Below are 19,577 nucleotides of genomic sequence, written 5' to 3' on the forward strand. Positions count from 1 at the left end.
AAGCATGGTTAACAGGCAGCGAGGACACTCTGCTATAACGGACGTGGAACCGGCTCAGACCTTGACACTGAGCCACAATCCAACAGAGCTCCATCCGGTGTTGCCATGGCAACACACCCCGGTACCTTTTTACAGATATCACAGCGAAAGCCCAGGAACAAAAACATTTAACCCATTCAGGCCTGACCTCGAAATTTAAAAAGTTTCTTCTAAATCCTCCAGTTTTCTGAAATAAATATTTTCACGATTTTTCAAAAATAGCAGATCTACAAGCTCGTAGCGCGCCACTCGGTGGCGCGCTATGAGCTTGTAGATCTGCTATTTTTCAATAGCTAAATTATAACATAATGTATGTAACCACCAAAAGGGGTTCCCGCCCAAAATGGGTTAAGCGAAAACATCCAACGAGCGAACCAGCCGTCCTCTTGCGAGGTATAGGGGGCTTCTGTTCTGCAACGTGTGGATGCTTTCCAATCTATAGTAATGTGCATGTCAGTCAAACAGAAGAAATAAAGGCCCTTCGCAAATGCTAATCATACACGAGCGGTATGTCGCATCACAGCGACTTGCCGTCGGTTTGAGTACATGCAGAAATCTGAACAGACACGTTTGCTTAATTACACAAACATCCCTCTGTTTACCTTTTCCAGCATTTTCGCCATTGATTTCTCAAGGACTAATTAGGCTAGGAGTTTTTTTTTTGTTGCTACAGTGCGGCACAATACCAGAAACTAATTATGCGCCTCATGTCTCATGCTCACTATAATTACACAAAACATGAAATGCTGCAAAACCCCTGAAAGATCATTGGTTAACCCTGGCATTGCCAACATCTGGACTGTAGTGTCTGAGAGTAAGTAGTTCACTGGCAGTCCAGTGCTGGAGCAATCCTATTCTGAAGATCAAGGGACAAATGAGGCTTTGGATTCACAGGCTGTGAAACAGAACAGCAAGGGTAGGACCTCCAACCCAATGTCATGTCACCTCATTCTCTTTCAGAGGACTAGAAGACTTTGTTGCAGCAGGGACTAATCTTCAGTCCCTCAGAAAGTACAGCTTCTAACAGGATTTATACTTTAACCCATTCTGACCTGAGATCAGATTCTAAAAATGTCTTCTACATCCTGACAGTTTTCTGAAAAATCTATGTTTCTATGTCAGGGGTTCTTTGATTTTTCAAAAATAGCAGACCTACAAGCTCATAGCGCGCCACTCGGTGGCGCGCTATGAGCTTGTAGATCTGCTATTTTTCAATAGCTAAAGCATAACATAATGCTAAAACCAAGGGGTTCCCGCCCAGAATGGGTTAAGCCCAAGACCCAGGTTTTACTTTCATGTTTTGGAAAGAGCATTCCTGTTTCACAGGAAATATGTTTTGCTCTGTAACAAAAAAAAAGAGAAGGGAACCGATTATCACTCTCATGTCATCTCTCTATGCATCCTGCAAATTGATATAACCCCCAAAACAACACCTTTTTTTTAAAAAACAAGCCAATGACAAAATAAACACAAAACAAATTAACATAAATACACAACAAGTGATCTTATTGGGCTTGTCTTTTCTGGTGAAAAACACAAGAAACTAGAAAATGTGCTCCTCTGAGCACGGGTATCTGCCAGGTCAAGTAAGGTTATTTTGGGCCAGCAATGTTTGGATTTCGGGCATCAGGATGGAATAATAATAATAATAACAACAATGGATTGCAAGTGCTTCAAAGCGCTTTATACATTGGGAGTATGGGAATGGGAATATGAAAAATCATATGAATCCGTCTTGATCACTTGACCGCGGACTGACCTCAGGCTTCCTTCTATGCATGAGGAGTCCAAGCTGCTTCTTTTCACCTGACAGGGGGCAGTTTCCCTGGCTGGACGTAACGCGTGGAAGGAACACTTTATTCCAACCAGTTCCTTTCCCCTCCATCAGGTGCCCCGGCTGGCCAGACCTCAGTTTAGAGACCAGTATTACTGCATGTTTTTTGTGAGGGTACCCATGGATTCTCAACCTGTGGGTCGCGACCCCTCGGGGGTTTATTTTGGGGGGTCCCCAGATGATAAAAAGGGGGGGGGGGGGGGGGGGGTTGCAACTGAATGGCTGGAAAATGGAAATTGGGAGCTCACATAGTACACATGAATAAACTTTCATTAATGATTATATCTGGTTTCAATATGTATTTTCTCTATTATTAAGGTTATTTTTGCAGTCAGTTTGTATTGGGGGTGGGGAGGGGGGGTGGGGCGGGGGTCGCGAGACATGGCCAAAGCATTTCCGGGGGTCCCCAGCCAAAAACATTGAGAACCCCTGCCCTAGGGGACACGGGGAGAACATGCAATCTCCACACAGAACGGCCCTTTCGCCAAGCCCGCCAATCTTAGCCAATTATGATGGAATGTGACACAACTGATCCGTCTTGATCATATGACTATAGAGCGTCGCAGTCCCGCCCCCTACCAGGGCCCAGGAAATGATTCTCCGTTCATTTTCCTCATAGACATTTCAGAAATTGATTTAAAGACGTTTATGCCGCGGACAAAGCCAACTCTTGTCGTGACAAATCATGACAACAAACACAATTTTTCGGGCCAAACAAAGAATTAGAAAGTTGTTTTTCTTCCATGTAATTATTTGTTTGGTCCAACATATTGTGTGTGTTGTCATGATTTGTCACGACTCGAGTTGGCTTCGTACGACGCTTAAAAGGTCTTTAAATAAATACTTTTTGAAATGTCTATGGGAAAAATGCATTGTGATTCATTTCCTGGGCCTGGCGTCGTCATGAAAGGGGGCGGGACTGCGACGCTCTATAGAGAGCATGTGTAACGATTTGCGTAACATTTGGATAGGAGCTGAAGGAGTAATATTAATAAAAAAGTGTTTTACATAATGACAAAAGGTATCCTTCCTCCAAGTTGTACTGCTTGTCAAGGTGTAAGTTGCAGACTTGAAAAGAAAAGAAGGGAATCCAAGGCACTCCGTCTTTGGTGAAAAATTAAATAGTCGATTTGATGAGCAAGGCAAATAAATAACAGGACCTACGCGTTTCGACCAAAAGGTCTTCGTCAGGGTCTATCTGCCAGCTTGGCTGATTAGTCACCCTTAAATACAACCAGGTGGTGGGTGTGATCCAATCATGTCATTACATCGTTATTATTTCATTGGCATATAAATTATTTCATTTTAGTAACATTATTTCGTTATATAAATATCATGTTAAATGTTGTTTTTTTTTTGTGGCTTTCGCCTTTATTTTATATTTTTGATGGAGGGACAGACAGTTGGCTGACAGGAAATGGGGAGAGAGATGGGGGGGTGACATGCAGTAAAGGCCGTCGGGATCGGGAGTCGAACCCACAGCACACTGCCAGACTGGATTACCAGCCAAGGTGCCTGGACCGCTGAGCCACGGCCCAGGCCATAAATATCATGTTGATTACACATCATAGGATGTTCAATAAATCAAAAAACAAATTATATAAAAATAACAAAACACCCGAAGTAAAAGACAATCTATTTCTAAAGTGTTTTACATAAGTCAGCCTTCTGGTCGCGCTATAAAAGGCAGATGTGAAAAATGAAGGGCAAAGGTTTTTCCTTGGCCTCTAGGGAGAGGCCAAGGAACGTTTTATACAGAATACAGATCAGTGTATACTGTACAGTTATAGGTAAAAACACAAATCAGCCTTTCAAGTGGCATTTCATCCTCGGCCTAGTGGGCAGAGGCGTATCTACAATAAGGTGAGGGCAGGCGTCCGCCTGTCCAAATCCATTTCTGGCCTGGCCAAAATCCATACAATGAGAAAAAAGAGGACAAAAACAAGACCTGAGAACTATTCAAATGGACAGCTGATTGGCCGTTGCGGTAGAGCGCGACCCTCAATCACCCATTGGAATGTAAGCCTTTCAGCCTTTGTATCCTACTCGTCTGGCAGGTATATCTCTTTGAAAACATTTAGTGCTACGATTGTGCGCGGGGAGACGACAATTAACATATCTTGCCTGGCCAAAACGTAATTCCTGGATACGCCACTGCTAGTGGGAATGGGCTTGCAAAACCAAAAACAATCTTAGCCAATCAGGATGGAATACGAAAAATCTGAAAGACCTGTTTCGTTTAATAACTATAGAGATACTGTGTATCAATTTGCGTGATGTTTGGAAATAATCTGTAGGAGTACTGTCAAAAATGTGTTTTGTGAAAATGGGCGCTTATAACAGGCCCATGTGGACACATTTGGGGCAGAGTTTCTGCTCTGGCATCCAGGGCGTGTCTGTGATCAAGCCAACGGTGCCGGAGATTAGCTGTCCACAGCAGTGTTGATTTCGTCGACTAAAACTAAGACGAAAAATGTTTGCCGTCTACCTTTTTCCACTGACGAAAACTAAATGGAAACTAGATGAAAACTAAGCTATGATGACTAAAACTAAGACTAAATATACTGACAATTTCGTCAACAAATAAAGACTAGACTAAAATGTTAGGAAGGGACTAGTGGACAAGAGATCCACTATAAGTCCTTTCACAATTAGTTGCATGCTGAAAATAGCCGATCTACAAGCTCACAACGTGTCGCAGCGCAACACGCTGTGGGCTTGTAGATCATCTATTTTCAGAAAGTGAAAAAAAAACAGTCATTACGACGGCATCAAGGCCCACCAAAGTACATTTTAGTCGACTAAATCAACTGTAGATTTAGTCGACTAAAACTAGACTAATACTAAAACATTCCAGGTGACTAAAATGTGACTAAAACTAAATGAAAACTATTCAAGAGACTAATGACCAAAACTAAAATCAAAATCTGCTCTGGCCCACAGACGGAACCGCAGACATATGAGCGGGGTGCAAAACATGCCTCTTTGGCCTGGTTTGATTGATTGATTGATTGATTGAAATATGTATTAACAGTTTGCAGAATTACAGTACATTTCAAGCACAAACTCAATACAAAGACTGTTAACTGTGAGTGGACGACCCAAATAAGCATTACACTTGTTTACAAGAGGGTCCACCATGTTCAATTCATCAAAGATGAATGGTGGAGACAACTGGTTCAATATAGACCAATTCATTGTTTACCAGTGGTATCATGCTCGTAGAACGCAGTACCACGGTGTGGTACAAAAAATGTTGTGACGTTGCACGCGCAGGTACGGAACGAAATGGTGCACGTGCACGCTAGATTCAAGAGAAGACGCCCCTAACCTCGGGTCACGAGACTTTCCAAGACACACCAAGTACCGTGGCCAATTCAAGTGGCTACTACTTTGCATAACAACAGCTTTAACTGTTTAGTGTTTACCTGAGCGCACACGTTCTCATACACGGTAAGCACCACTTACACATCAGTATGGCTCCAGTAGGCTATCTGCTGCTGTGGTGTTCTGCACGCAACAAGAATGCCTCCTCCACTGGCACCATCATCAAAGACAAGATTCGTCCAAAGCAAACTTTTTTAGTTTCGCTACTACAGTGCAGTAAAGAAGTTTGTCTGATTATTTTTTAGTCTACTTTTGTGTTTGTGTGTGTCTAAAAGTCTCATACACTATAAACAATATAGGCTTTAGGCTATCAGCTATGTGCTCTGTGCGCATCACGCATGCCGCGATGCGCACATGTAGGTGCGAGTGCGTGACGTTCCGTGGTACCCCGGGGAGAAATAAAATCACCATTACACCACTGTTGTTTATAAACAACTAAAAAACGGTTGTTTTGGGGGAGCGCTGGTTTCAGTCCATTCAACATCTTGTGTGTTGGCTAGCGAGGCGCACCCTAGGGACTTTTATACTTCATCGCGCAACAGTATTGCACGCAGAGAACAGCTGATAAACAAGCTCACATCGTGTCTCGGATGCGACTGTGTGAGCCGTGCACGGACAGGCTCTGCTGCCGTGATCATAGAGCAACTCCCGGCGTTCTTATGACAGCGACTGGACCGGAGGTGTGGTTTTGAGGACAACTGATTTAAACTGCTATTATTGTTCACACACACAACAGAAACCAAGGATTATATCATGGGGCGAGAGAGCACAATAAAAATCCTAATCATTCTTCCCCCACACTGGGAGAAAAACAGCATCTGAAAGTTTGATAGAACTATTCCATTACATTTTATGAGAGGTTCATGTGGTGCCGGCGTGCACACTGCACACGCATGCTGGTGCTTATCAGTGTGACGTCGGCGCCTATTGATTTCCATAGCCAACAGGTTCCTGTATAAAACACATGCCTTATCTAATGTGACCAGTAGAGGGGGCAGATTGACAAGATAACATTAGGGCCACGAGGGGAAGGAACAAGACAAGGGCATGCTGCATTGCTCTCTAGTCTACCTTGATGTGACAACAGTGGTGGACAAAAAAGTATTCAAAAGCACAAATTGCACAAGTGTTTGCTGTATTGAAATTTTGAGTAGTGGAAAATAGCCGATATACAACCTCATGCATTGTGAGCTTGTAGATTCACTATATTTAAAATATGGCTGATTCATAATATTTTCTTTTTTAGTTTGTAGTCCGGCAGTTGGGGTTGTGGAGTGGGAAATTTGGTATATGGTATTTTTTATTGGCCTAAAATATTGTCTATATACATACATTCATGAATCCACTTGCTGACCGGCTGTCGGTATAGAGGGTATGCGCATGCTTAAAGTGAATGGCACATCGAGTGGCAAATCAAGTGGCAAAGCAACAGGCAAAGTGAGTTTAACATTGTTTAACGTTGTTTAATGCAATCAGATAGGACGTTTGGATGTATGGGCTGTCAAGGCCAGAAAGTAGTTTTTGCCACTCAGTAGGCGTTCCTGGTTTGATGATGATGTCACGCGCATACCCTCTATAGAGCAATTTCTTTATAGGGGTTTATATGTGATCATGCCATTAACTCCTATATCCTATATAAAGGCAAAAATTTTGAAAATGTCTAACTTTCCTTATGCTTTAATTAGCATGTGACATGTCAAACTAGGGGGTTGTCATGATTCTGAATCCATTCCAAGCATTAGTTTTGCACAAAAACACGTCCATAGCCATCATGACAAATTGATGAGGTCAGCACATTTTGGGCACATTTGGGCAAGTGGCTATGGCTGTTTTAAGCCCAAGGAGTGTTTTTGTGCAAAACTAATGCTTGGATTCAGAATCATGAAAACCCCCTAGTTTGACATTTTTGCCTTATATAGGATGTAAGTATGGCACTCAAGTAAACCACTGCATGTGAAACTGCTGCCTAATTTTGATTCTTCCACTACACCAGGCAGCATTTTGATTCTCCAACTACACCAGACCCAAGACTTGAAAACCCTTACCTTCAGGAGACTCCTCCTGCACATATGTGCCCGTCAAGTACCGATGCACCAAGGCAGACTTCCCACTGGACAGGTTACCCACAATGCCCTGTAAAAAGAGAAACACAACATTTGGGTCATAATATGGCACAAAAAAACAGTGTGTTAAGAGTGTTAATTTTATTATGACATTTAATAACACAGATTACTTAACACAGATTGTCCAAGTTTAATAGTGAGCTTTAGGAAAACAAAAGCCTGCAAGGTACATGCATGGTAAAAAGCAAATAAAGCTATATTATTACATTACTTATTACTCCCTGCCAAAAGTAACTAGTTACTTATTAATTTTTCCTCGCACCCAGTAATTGCATCTTTTGTCCCCAAAAGTCTTCCTTTGCATTTTCAACATTAGCAGTTGTCCCCCTTTCCTGCAGCCTACATTGTACAATCCTCATTGTTTATTTCACTCTGAAAAGTGTACTGTATAGCAGGGGTTCTCAACCCGTGGGTCGCGACCCCTCGGGGGGTCGCGACCCCTCGGGGGGTCGCCAAATTATTTTAGGGGGTCCCCAAAATATTTTAAAAAAAAAGATTTTTTTTAAATTTTTATTTTCACGATTTTTCAAAAATAGCTAAATTATAACAATGCTTAAAACACCAAAAGGGGTTCCCGCCCAAAATGGTTTAAGGTTATTGTAGCAGTCAATTTGTATTGGGGGTCAGGAGGGGGCGGGGCGGGGGTCCCGAGACATTGCCAAAGCATTTCCGGGGGTCCCCGGCCAAAAACGTTGAGAACCCCTGCTGTATAGTGTAAACATCATGATGTGTCCATTTGTACGCTCATTTGAATTAAATGAACACTAAGACCGAAAGGAATATTCAAACGGAACTTCCTTTCCCCTCAAACCGGAAGAATAACAATAAAAGCTCTCGTAGCCTGCAGCTTTTATTGAGAAAAATCGGTTTGAGGGAAAAGGAAGTTCCGTTTGATTGTTCCTGCCTGTCGACTACAAAACAATACTACAACATGACGTAACGATATCATCCGCTCCTGACCGGATCATATACCCGAAATGAAATGGTGCCCAGGCTAACTCGACCCCAACCCAGTCTACCATTATAAATAAACACTCAAACCCACAGTACCGCCAAAACTCGTGAAAATCAAAATAGTAACTAGTTACTTTTGGAAAAAAGTAAATGTAATATTATTACTCACAATGTGAAAGTAAATAGTTACTTTACTAGTTACTGGAAAAATGTAATATTACTGAAAGTAACTAGTTATTTAAGTTACTTTCCAACATTGGGGACAAATCGTCAAAGGAATACACAGCTAAACCTGCCAACAAAAATAATTTGTAATTCTCAAAGCACCCACCAAATAGCGTCTCTCCAGTCACTCTGGTGCCATTTGCACTTATCTAAACATTTGGCACCAAATCGGTCCTTTTGTGCAAATGACTCATTTGCACACAAAAAAAAGTCCAATTCACAAACGCCAGCACTAATAACCACAAGCAGTTAGAGTGAAAATGATTAGCATCTTCAGAGAGTTTGTGTCAAATGAAGCATAGCAGTGACTGTAGTCAGCCAAAGGCATTTTCTCTCTTTTTTTTTGTTGAAATTATGTTTTTATTTTGGTCATTGTGTACAAGCATAATAAACAGAAAATATGGAGTTTACCAGAAACATGACATGTTTGCTCCTGTTCATGTGCTCATTTCTTACAGATATATTTTCTCAGTTCTCATTAGTGAGAACTGAGAAAACTGACAAATTCCAAACTAAATGAGAAAAACAAAAGACAGACACCCAGGCAGCTCTTGAGAAAGGAGGAAGGAGACGCATTCACTTATTTACAGTACTCTTATTTGAAAACAAATAGACCAATTATTTGTTTACAAAAAATTGGGACTGGGCGCACGGGTGACCGTTTCATTTAATCAATTCCCAACAGATCTCCAAACCTGTTGTTTTGGGGTAACCTGACTCCGCCAGATGGGGCAGCAGAGAGTACGCTGGGTTCCCCCCAATCAGCGGCAGCTAGAGGCGGGATCAAGGCATACACAGTGTTGCCTTGATCCCGCCTCTAGCTGCTGCTGATTGGCCAGGCCGTTTTGTGGCCGGGCATCAAGTCTGCCTGAGAGTTCCCAGATGGGAGCAGGAGGGGGGAACCCAGTGTACTCTCTGCTGCCCCATCTGGCGGAGTCAGGTTAGTTTTGGGGAGCGCTGGTTTCAATTCATTCAACCTCCTCTTGTGTGTTGGCTAGTGAGGTGCACCCTAGGAGACATTTATACTTCAAAGCGCAACAGTGTTGCACGCAGAGAACAGCTGATATACAAGCTCACATCGCATCGCGGATGCGACTGTTGTGAGTGTAGAGGTCTGCGCGTGCGAAACCATCGCGGGACGAAGCATAAATTATACTTTATGGGCTGCAGGTGCGCTTGCAGCCATGCACAAACAGGCTCTATCATGAGCGCAACTCCCGTTCTTATGACATCGACTGGACGTGTGCTTTGAATTGCTATTACTGTTCAAACACAACAGAAACCAAGGATTATATATTTCAAGGGCGAGAGATCACAATAAAAATCCTAATCATTCTTCCTCCACACTGGGAGAAAAACAGCATCTGAAAGTTTGATGGTGCATTTTTTACACGTGAGTGCAGTTTCCAGCAGAATTCCAGAAGAATTTTTCTTCCTGAGTTCCGAGTGAGTATGTCAGTTTTTCCATTTTTAATATATCATGAGTTATCTCGATCCATTCTTCAACTGTAGGTCCCAAAGGCATTTCACCCTCTAGAACAGGCAAAAAAATCATTTGTCAAACTTGTTTTTGATTGCGGGTCTGATTGGTCAAACTGTGACTTTGTGCAGACCTGATCTGTGAGTGCGTGCTACAAATGCTGAAATGCATGAATGCTGTCATAGTACTCAGTCACATGATGATGGGTAACCAGGGGCGTCATTTGGGGTTCCAGGGGAAGGCAATTGCCACCCCCTAGCCTTTGCATCTTTATTCACATTATCTCCTCCTCTGAATGCGTTTGGCAGAATAATAGTCATTGTTGATAGACACGTATAAACACTATGTTTTTTGTGTCCATATCCCGCCCAAAAGATTGTTCCATGTGATAGAGGGGTCAAAGTTGAAAGAAAGTTGCGCTAATATAGAGGGTATGCGCATGCATAAAGTCAATGGCAAATCGAGTGGCAAAGTGAGTTTAATATTGTTTAATACAATCAGACAGGACTTTTCTGTTTGGATGTATGGGCTGTCGAGGCCAGAAGGTAGTTTTTTGCCACTCAGTAGGCATTCCCGCATATCTTCCGGATATGATGATGATGTCACGCGCATACCCTCTATTTTAGAAATAGGTCAACAATACAAATTACGTTAATGACGAAGTTAAGTTTGGTGAATTAATTTACTTTTACTGCGTGGCCCCAGTGCCTCCCACAAAATGACCGGAACTACCAAAACCAGAGCAGAACTCCCACCACGGGACTCGGGCAATCAATTAATACAGTTGCAACGACTATATTAATGGCAAGTTATTTCATACAGCTTAAGTTAAAAAATCTGAACTATCCCTTTAATGATGTTTGGGAGACAAGAAACACTTTCCTGGGGTTTTTATGTGGGTAATTTGTGTTTTTAGATATTTAAGTAATTCAAAGTGTATGTGATGTCATGGACAGTGGTCTCACTGTTGGATTACCATTTACTACAATGACCATAATGCTTTGCTGCACTCACCCCACCTTGTGGAGAGGGAGAGGGCTGTCTTACTGAGACAACATCCAGGAAGGAAGTGAGACCAGTGTCCATGACATCACTGGCACTTTGAAATACTAAAATATCTAAAAAAAAAAACACGTATTACACACATAAAACCCCCCAGGAAAGTGTTTCTCGTCTCCCAAACATCATCATAATAAGATCTGGTTGCAAAAGGGGTGAAGTGGCCCTTTAGGAAATAGTTTTCTTTCTTTAAAACCAGGGCAAATTGCACACAGCTTCAAACCTTTTATGGCGGCGTTTGCACCGTGATATATATAATTATCAAGAGACGAGGAAGACAGTGAAGCGCACCCGATGTGCAAAATGGTGCTACGGTGTGAGCGGTTGCAGCAATCTATTAGTTAGTTATTAATTTTCACACTCAAGATTTCAACTCTTGCACTCTGGATTTGACTCCGTCTGGCTGTTTGTGACCTTTCCACAGCCTCCTTCTCCTGGCATCTGGACCAGACTTTGTGAATATAATAATCTGCCTGCAGGCAGAGGCATAGCGGAGGGTCGGCTGATGATGATGCCAGCGTGTCTGGGAAGAACAAAGGCTCCAACATGCCTTATCTCCGCCCTCTCCTCCTCCACCCTGCCATACGCTAGTCTTCTTTAGATCATTAGTGGGTGGTGGTAAAGTCAGGTATGGTTCTAATTAAAGGCACGTTTCAAGTGAAAGAGGGGGGCCTATAGGTAAGGCCTTACCCAGCCTTACCTCCCTTTCTTTGTAGTTGCAGTCTTCATTGGGAAGAAGCCCATTTTGCAGAGAAGACGAGGTGTGCAATTGAGGGAGACTGCGAATAAGCCACGTGTCAACATAAACAGATTTAGAACTACAAAGAACAGGGCATATGCTGCAGTTTTATTGGTACAGCTTGCGCTTTGTGACCTGCTGCTATATATATGGCCCTTATGAAATCAACCTGTTGCATCAGCACAATTTAAAGATGAAAAGGTAGAGGGTCTAATTTTTTACTGCGCAGATGTTTGGGTCTCTGGGCTGGGGATGATTATGTACGTATATAACCACAGCCAACCGAAGCACACAAAAAAAAAGAATAAACAATACATAAACCTAAAAGGTCATGCTATTATCCAACTTAACCCATTTTGAGCGGGAACCCCTTTTGGTGGTTACATACATTATGTTATAATTTAGCTATTGAAAAATAGCAGATCTACAAGCTCATAGCGCGCCACCGAGTGGCGCACTATGAACTTGTAGGTCTGCTATTTTTGAAAAATCGTTAAAATGTGCCTCAAATCTTTCAGAAAATTGTCATGATTTAGAAAACTTTTTTTTTAATTTCGACGTCAGGCCGGCTTACTCAAGTCTCAACAAGTAGTTTCTCTACCAACAAGTAGTTTCTTTACGCGGTTCAGGGAGTTCATTCAAACACAAGTATCACAAAAATGTCCCTTAGGTAACTCTTATTTAATTAATCCATTTTGACCCGAGATCAGATTCTAAAAATGTCTTCTACATCCTGACAGTTTTCTGAAAAAGCTATGTTTCTATGTCAGTCGTTCTTCGATTTTTCAAAAATAGCAGACCTACAAGCTCGTAGCGCGCCACTCGGTGGCGCACTATGAGCTTGTAGATCTGCTATTTTTCAATAGCTAAAGCATAACATAATGCTAACACCAAAATGGGTTCCCGCCCCAAAATGGGTTAAGTATGAGCAGCATAGTACGGATACTGCCTGTGCTGAATTAAATAAAAAGATACCTAAAGGACATGTCAGAGATTGCTGGAGATTCTTCTGTTTATGTTAACAATGTAGCCCGAGTTAAAATGCCCAACACAACCCGTACAATTCGAAAATTAATTTCCGTCACAGCACCATGATAAGGACAGTTCACTGAGGATTGGAAATGTCCTCAACAGTAATAATAATGATTAAAATTGATGTACTACATTGCATTACTGAAAACACCAAGCATGGCTTCTGTTCAGTATAATTTTAAATCGCACATCACAGGAGAAGCCATCCATTTTAGACATTTTGTTTAGTGTCTCACAGTCCGATTAAACATACCAAGTGAGTGCTGTCTGTACTCGGCCTATACACAATAAGATAATTAGTGGGTTTTTTCACATCGAGGCCCATTATGTATTCAGCATTTGAGACACGGACCACCATCTGATGACATTTAGCCTCTCAAACACCCAAAACGTATAATATTTTGTTATCGTTGGATAAGATTTTGTCCACATTTCCATGCTGCATTGATGTTGGTACCATTAGGAGAGATAACAGGCAAACATCAATCACAAATAATAATTCTTCTAACTCTTGAGTGTAAAATGAAACCAAATGGACCCGGGAGGGTCCATTTGGTTTAATTTTACACTCTCAAGAGTTAAAGATCTACAAGGCTCCACTTGGTTACCATCTCCACCATTTAGCTGGGGACCACCTGGAACCCCCTCAAGGACCACTGGTTGAAAACCACTGCAATATGCAATACACAAAACATAATATATACAATAAGCCATAGAAACAGAATAGATTGAACTTGAGAGAAAGAAGCCCATGCAATTAACCCAATTAACCCAATTAACCCGGAAAGCACCGGTGGTATTTTAGATTTGAGCTATACAGCAACTGATGGATAATTTGTAATAATATTGTAGATCTGTTATTTTGTGGGATTTGTTTACATGTTTCCAATGACTTAAACCTCATGCCCTGTGTCCCGCTGAGGTACATCTCATTTCCGCCCAGCATTTAGATTATTATTTTCTCCCCCCAGCTGGCGTGAAGATAACGTATTGTTTTCTCCTGTTTGCCAAAACACCCAGCGTATCTGTTGGAAAACATGTTTTTCTGACCTTCTAGCTATAGACTTCATGTCTCCCTCGCTCTCCTATTTACGTCTTAATAACGTTATATTAGTCGGCACGGCCATCAGTTGTAGTGTGCCAAGTACACCTCCCAGCTATAGGTGCCGCTGTTTATTATTCACTTTTGGTTACCCTCTGAACTCAAATACATTACTTCCCCGTGTCAGAGATTGTTTTGATTTCATATTGTATATAATGATCTCACTGATGATGTGTCAGTGAGAGATCTTTTTAACGCTGTACGGACATATCATTTTCTCTCCCGATGTAATTGGTAATATATCAAATGGAAAATCCTAAGCTCTGGCGTGTGGACTGGTTCTTCTTCTGTGTCTGTGTCAAAATCCTTTTAAGGTATTCTGGTCTACTCTGAAATACTTTTACTCTGCCTAATTCTCTCATTTTAGTATTGTAGTTTTCCTCTAAAGTATTTATCCTTAAAAGATATTAATATAGAATTACAGTTTAACATTTTAACATTATAGATAAAGTTAATATTCACTTCTTTAATAAGGTTTTACAGTCCTTTTGACTTGAGTACTTGTACTCAACATTACATTCTTCCAATTCTCCTCTTACAACGGAGTTTTAGACATTAAAGTGTTGGTTTATTTATAGTCTTAATTAGTAATTATGTATCCCTTAAAAAATACATAACAGCAACATACAAAATTAAGGTCCTTTCAAACGGACAGTGATTTAACGCGCCTATAGTTCATTTTTAATGAGCTATAGTTCATTTTCAATGAGACCTTTTTTTTCTGTACGCGCAGAGAAGTCGAGTGGCAACAATGCATGCAGATTTACCTGGGCGCGGTCCCGTGAAATTGTTGCACGCGTGCTCGTTTCGTGCACACGCCCGCGACTCACCAGACCTGGATTCTGTTTAGCTTTTTTTTTTACGCTTGCGTTGACGCGCCCCTCTTGAGCAGACCTGGAGCAGAGCTGTCGTTGATCCAGGTGTAAAAGGGTGAACAAATGAGCATTCTAAACAGCTGAGCAAAGTGAGGGATTGTGGATACTGTAATTTATCTCTGAATTGTGTTATAATGCAGATGCCAAACTTGACACATTTGCACATTTTTGCACTTCATTTTTGAGACAACACAGATGGATTTTAGTATTCTAATTAGGCTTATTTTATCACCATAGTGACAATATGTGGTTAGTCCGCTTCATATTCCGACAGTGTATATCGGGGGTGCCCTTCTGCCACTGTAAGACGTTTGAGAGGAAAATGCAGCATAAAATATGCCATTTTGTTTTCAAGGGTCAATATTGGAGGTCAGTATGCTGTTTATAATAATAAAGACTTTATATGATTCCAACAGGGGAAATTAGTTTTCAGCTTTACTTATAACTGAGTTGGCCTTGTTTAGCACACAGGGGAGCAATTAGCGGATAAGACAGGAACCGAACCATTGACCTTCGGACTCACATGCTGATTGACACTCTAGCTCAGGGGTTCTCAACGTTTTTGGCCGGGGACCCCCGGAAATGCTTTGGCAATGTCTCGGGACCCCCGCCCCGCCCCCTCCCGACCCCCAATATAAATTGACTGCTACAATAACCTTAAACCATTTTGGGCGGGAACCCCTTTTGGTGTTTTAAGCATTGTTATAATTAAGCTATTGAAAAATAGCAGATCTACAAGCTCATAGCGCGCCACCGAGTAGCGCGCTACGAGCTTGTAGGTCTGCTATCTTTGAAAAATCGTGAAAAAAAAAAATAAAAAAAAAATATATATATATATTATTTTTTTTAATAATTTGGGGACCCCCTAAAATAATTTGGCGACCCCCCGAGGGGTCACGACCCACGGGTTGAGAACCCCTGCTCTAGCTATTGAGCTACTGTATGAAATGAAATGAAATGAAATGATTACTATATTTACCCAGGGTATCTGGGCTAAGCTCAAGAACTTGTTTCCAGCCAGGCCCTGCTCATAGAACATTTCATCGTAGTGGTTCAATGCCTTGTTCAAGGGCTCTTCAGCGGTGGTAATCTTAACGTGTCGGACCGCTGATTCGAACTGGCGACCTTCCGGTATCAAGACCGCTCCGCAATCCGTTCGGCCACCGCTGCCACAAATGGCCATCCTGTTGGTGACTGTCTTTCCTTCGGTCAGTGGTTACCCAAACTAGAGAAAAAGCCCATCAACAAGCTCACAACGCGTTGAGAAATGCTGAGAGCTATTTGCAATTTCATTGGCCTATTTGCACAAGGAAATGTGTCATATGTTGAAATGAAATAACCTCGAAGAAGGATTTCATGTTGTCTTTAAAAAGTGCACATGCATAAATTCATAAAGGTCGTGATTTGTGTGTGGCAAATATGGCAATTAAAATGAACCTGCAAAAGGCAAAGCTCCAACCGGGGACCTTGTGACTCGCAGCCAAATTCCAAAAATACCCCGACTTCCACACTTGCGTCCTCCTCCACTCTCGCCTTAGCCCAGCCCCCCAGCGAGGAGGAGAGGATTAGATGCGAGTCCGGAAGAATCCAGCAGGCTGGACCTGACAGCCACATTCCAATTGCTCACATTCCTGTCAACTCGCTCCTCCTGCACAGTGGCGTGCACAGACATTTAGAGGGGCAGGTGCTCAAGTTAAAAAAGGGCACCTTGTGCAGCGCGTGGAACCGGCCGGTTGCCTTAATCCATTTTGGGCGGGAACCCCTTTTGGTGTTAGCATTATGTTATGCTTTAGCTATTGAAAAATAGCAGATCTACAAGCTCATAGCGCGCCACCGAGTGGCGCGCTATGAGCTTGTAGGTCTGCTATTTTCGAAAAACCAAAAAAAAAAAAGAAAAAAAAAAGTTTTTTTCCCCCTTTTTTTTCAAAAGGGCACATTGCCAAAAGGGCAGGGGGTGCTCTAGCACCCCCTAGTGTCTATCTGTGCACGCCACTCCTCCTGCATGACATGTTGTATATTAGATGCTGTAGTATGTCTCCCATTATTTGTTGTTTCAGTAGCTTTGATCACTGTAATTCAGAATAATATGTATATGTATGTATCGCTGCAGTTAACACATTGAGAGCCCACGCAAAACTGCCCCAAAATCACTTTCACCTAGAAAATCCATTCACATTTTTTATAACTCAGCTGACTGTGGAGACACATGCTGGAACGTTTTACTTTGAAATGTTTTATAGTTTCTGAGTTATTTAATTTAAAGCCAAATGCATTCTCAATGGCGAAAACACAAACTTTGGCACCACGTATTAAAATAAATAAATAAATTAGTTTTGATTTTTTTGATTTTTTTTAATAATAAAAAAATAAAAATAAAAATATATATATATATATATATATATATATTTTTTTTTCAAAGACGTCCACAGACGTCTTGGGCTATGCACGTGCGGTAATACACAAAATTAAAAAATCAAGTGGGGTTACTTTAACCCTAAAACCGTTCAGGCACATTATGTGCATGTTAGAATATGAGCATGCATAACAATGCTTTGTTGCCTCCAAAACATCCCTTTGAAGTTTGCGACGCTGCACTGCAGATTTTTTTGTCAGACCCCATCTCCCAGACAGCGTAGTCATGGTTTCCCTCCCATATCCCGAGGAGATGGTCCATCCAATTAAGAACAGATAGGCAGCCAACACTTCCGCCGAGCGGACGGGAAAGGGCTGAAGCCGATACACTTGATGAACACTCGCTGCCCGACGCTCCAAAGTGGCTTGGAGAGCCCACTCGATCTCTGGTCTCGGCTTCTCCAAAAGCAAATTACCATTTGGGACACGAGCTATCTCCCGGTTAAACTGGAGGACAGAGAGTGAAGTGAGCAAGTGAGCAGATTTGGTCATTAGAATATGGCTTATGTCTTGAACTACTGCTAGACCCAAGCTGTGATGGAGAGACTGAAACCTGATGGATCCTGGGTAATCGTGGCCTCTTTATTAAACAGTATTCATTGGCACATGGAGGCTTCATATTGTCACGTACAAACTTTTACACATAAGCCAAACGAGGCATGACTTATGCCTGTTCAAAGTTAGCATTGTCAAATGATTGCTATAGCAATTGGAATGACCCCTGTACACCTTCCTGCAAAGTTGCGTAAAACTATTTATTTATGTAGTTGGGGGCTACACAACATTCATTTTTAGATATTGGTCCGAAAGCTTGTGTAGAAGGTTTGGTGCAGATTGCGTCAAAGTCAGAGGTTAAAGCTCTTCTTTATGAGGAGACGTGTGTGTGTATTGAAGTTAAACTCAAACACGGAATGAGTTATACCTGTTCAATGTTAGCATTTTCAATTGAGTGCTATAGCGCCACCCTTTGGCCAATGGTTGTGAGTTTAATTTCTTTGTACTGTAGTTTTCCATGAAACTCTACCATACTGAAGTTTCGTAAAAAAAAATATAGAGATAGTGTCAGAATAATAATAATAACAAAAAGGTGCCTACGCACTTGCATGCTTACATTTGTGAACTCATGGAAATGACTTTTTGTCCTCTTGAACCAGTGGTCCATTCAAGTTTTATAGAGTGTGCCACAACACTGAATCCTTCCGAGACAAAAAAATACTACATAAACCACCAGCACGTGTGGTTTCAGAGCTAAATAGTTTTTCTTTTGTGTCAGTGGAGGAAGGCATTCAATCGTGTGAGGGGACATTGACGGTGGTGGTTGTGTGCGCAACACTGACAAGACAGGATCTAACCCAGGGCTGTGTCATCACCAGTCTAGTCCAGGGGTGGGCAACTTTGACGATGGAGAGGGCCACTATGTTTCCACACTCACTCCAGAGGGCCACGTTGCATATTTCCGTCATAGCAAAAACAGCCGATCTACAAGCTCAAAACGCGCCACACTGCGACGCGTTTTGAGCTTATAGATCTGCTATTTTTGCTATATTTGAATTGAAATCCTGAATTATCTTTTGGTATTTTTGAATTGAAATCCTGAAAATTACCTTTATTTAATTTGAACTAATAATATGAACTAATAATAGGCCTATGAACTAAATACAAATATATTGGACATAAAAAAGACTAACATTTTAATACTAGTCATTAAGCTACTAATTAAAGTGGGTCATGCTTGGAATTGTAACAGCTGAAATCACTAATATATCAATATTCTGATATTAGGAGAAGGCACGGTGGCACAGTCGCTAGTGCTGTCGCCTCACACCTAGAAGGTCCTGGGTTCGATTCCCACTGGGGACGCTGTGGGTGCTGGCGGCGTGTTCTCTTCTCCGTGTCATCAGTGCCCATACCCGAGGTGGGGTTGGCGAAAGGGCCTTTCTGTGTGGAGTTTGCATGTTCTCCCCGTGTCCCCTATAAAGGTACCCTCACAAAAAACATGCAGTAATCCTGGTCTCTAAACTGCCTCCCCCTGGCCAGCCGGGGCGCCTGATGGAGGGGAAAGGAACTGGTCGGAATAACGTGTTCCTTCCACGCGCTACGTCCGGCCGTGGAACACCGGCCATGGAAAAATAAACAGCAGTACCATGCATAGAAGGGAGCATGAGGTCAGTCCGCCGCCCCCCCCCTAGGTTGGCAGAGCAAGTGTAGCGCCCACGATTACATTAGATAATTGACACTGGGATGAAAATTAATATAAAAATTTGAAAAAAAGAAGAAAAAATAAATCTGATATTAATTAAGTAAATAAGCATTAAG

The 19,577-nt window shown here is 41.9% G+C and overlaps 1 protein-coding gene across 1 annotated transcript in view; it reads right to left on the reverse strand.

Moving 5' to 3' along the window:
- agap3 (ArfGAP with GTPase domain, ankyrin repeat and PH domain 3) overlaps window positions 1-19,577 on the reverse strand; it is a gene marked incomplete at its 5' end in the record, with an annotated part of 106,508 nt that overhangs the window by 77,095 nt on the left and 9,836 nt on the right. Inside the window, one exon of the mRNA XM_079530317.1 lies at window positions 7,306-7,393. Within this exon, the coding sequence (XP_079386443.1) occupies window positions 7,306-7,393 (88 nt within the window). The remainder of the gene's footprint in view (window positions 1-7,305; window positions 7,394-19,577) is intronic.

The sequence above is a fragment of the Electrona antarctica genome (assembly GCF_951216825.1).
Source record: "Electrona antarctica genome assembly, chromosome: 19".
NCBI lineage: Eukaryota > Metazoa > Chordata > Actinopteri > Myctophiformes > Myctophidae > Electrona > Electrona antarctica.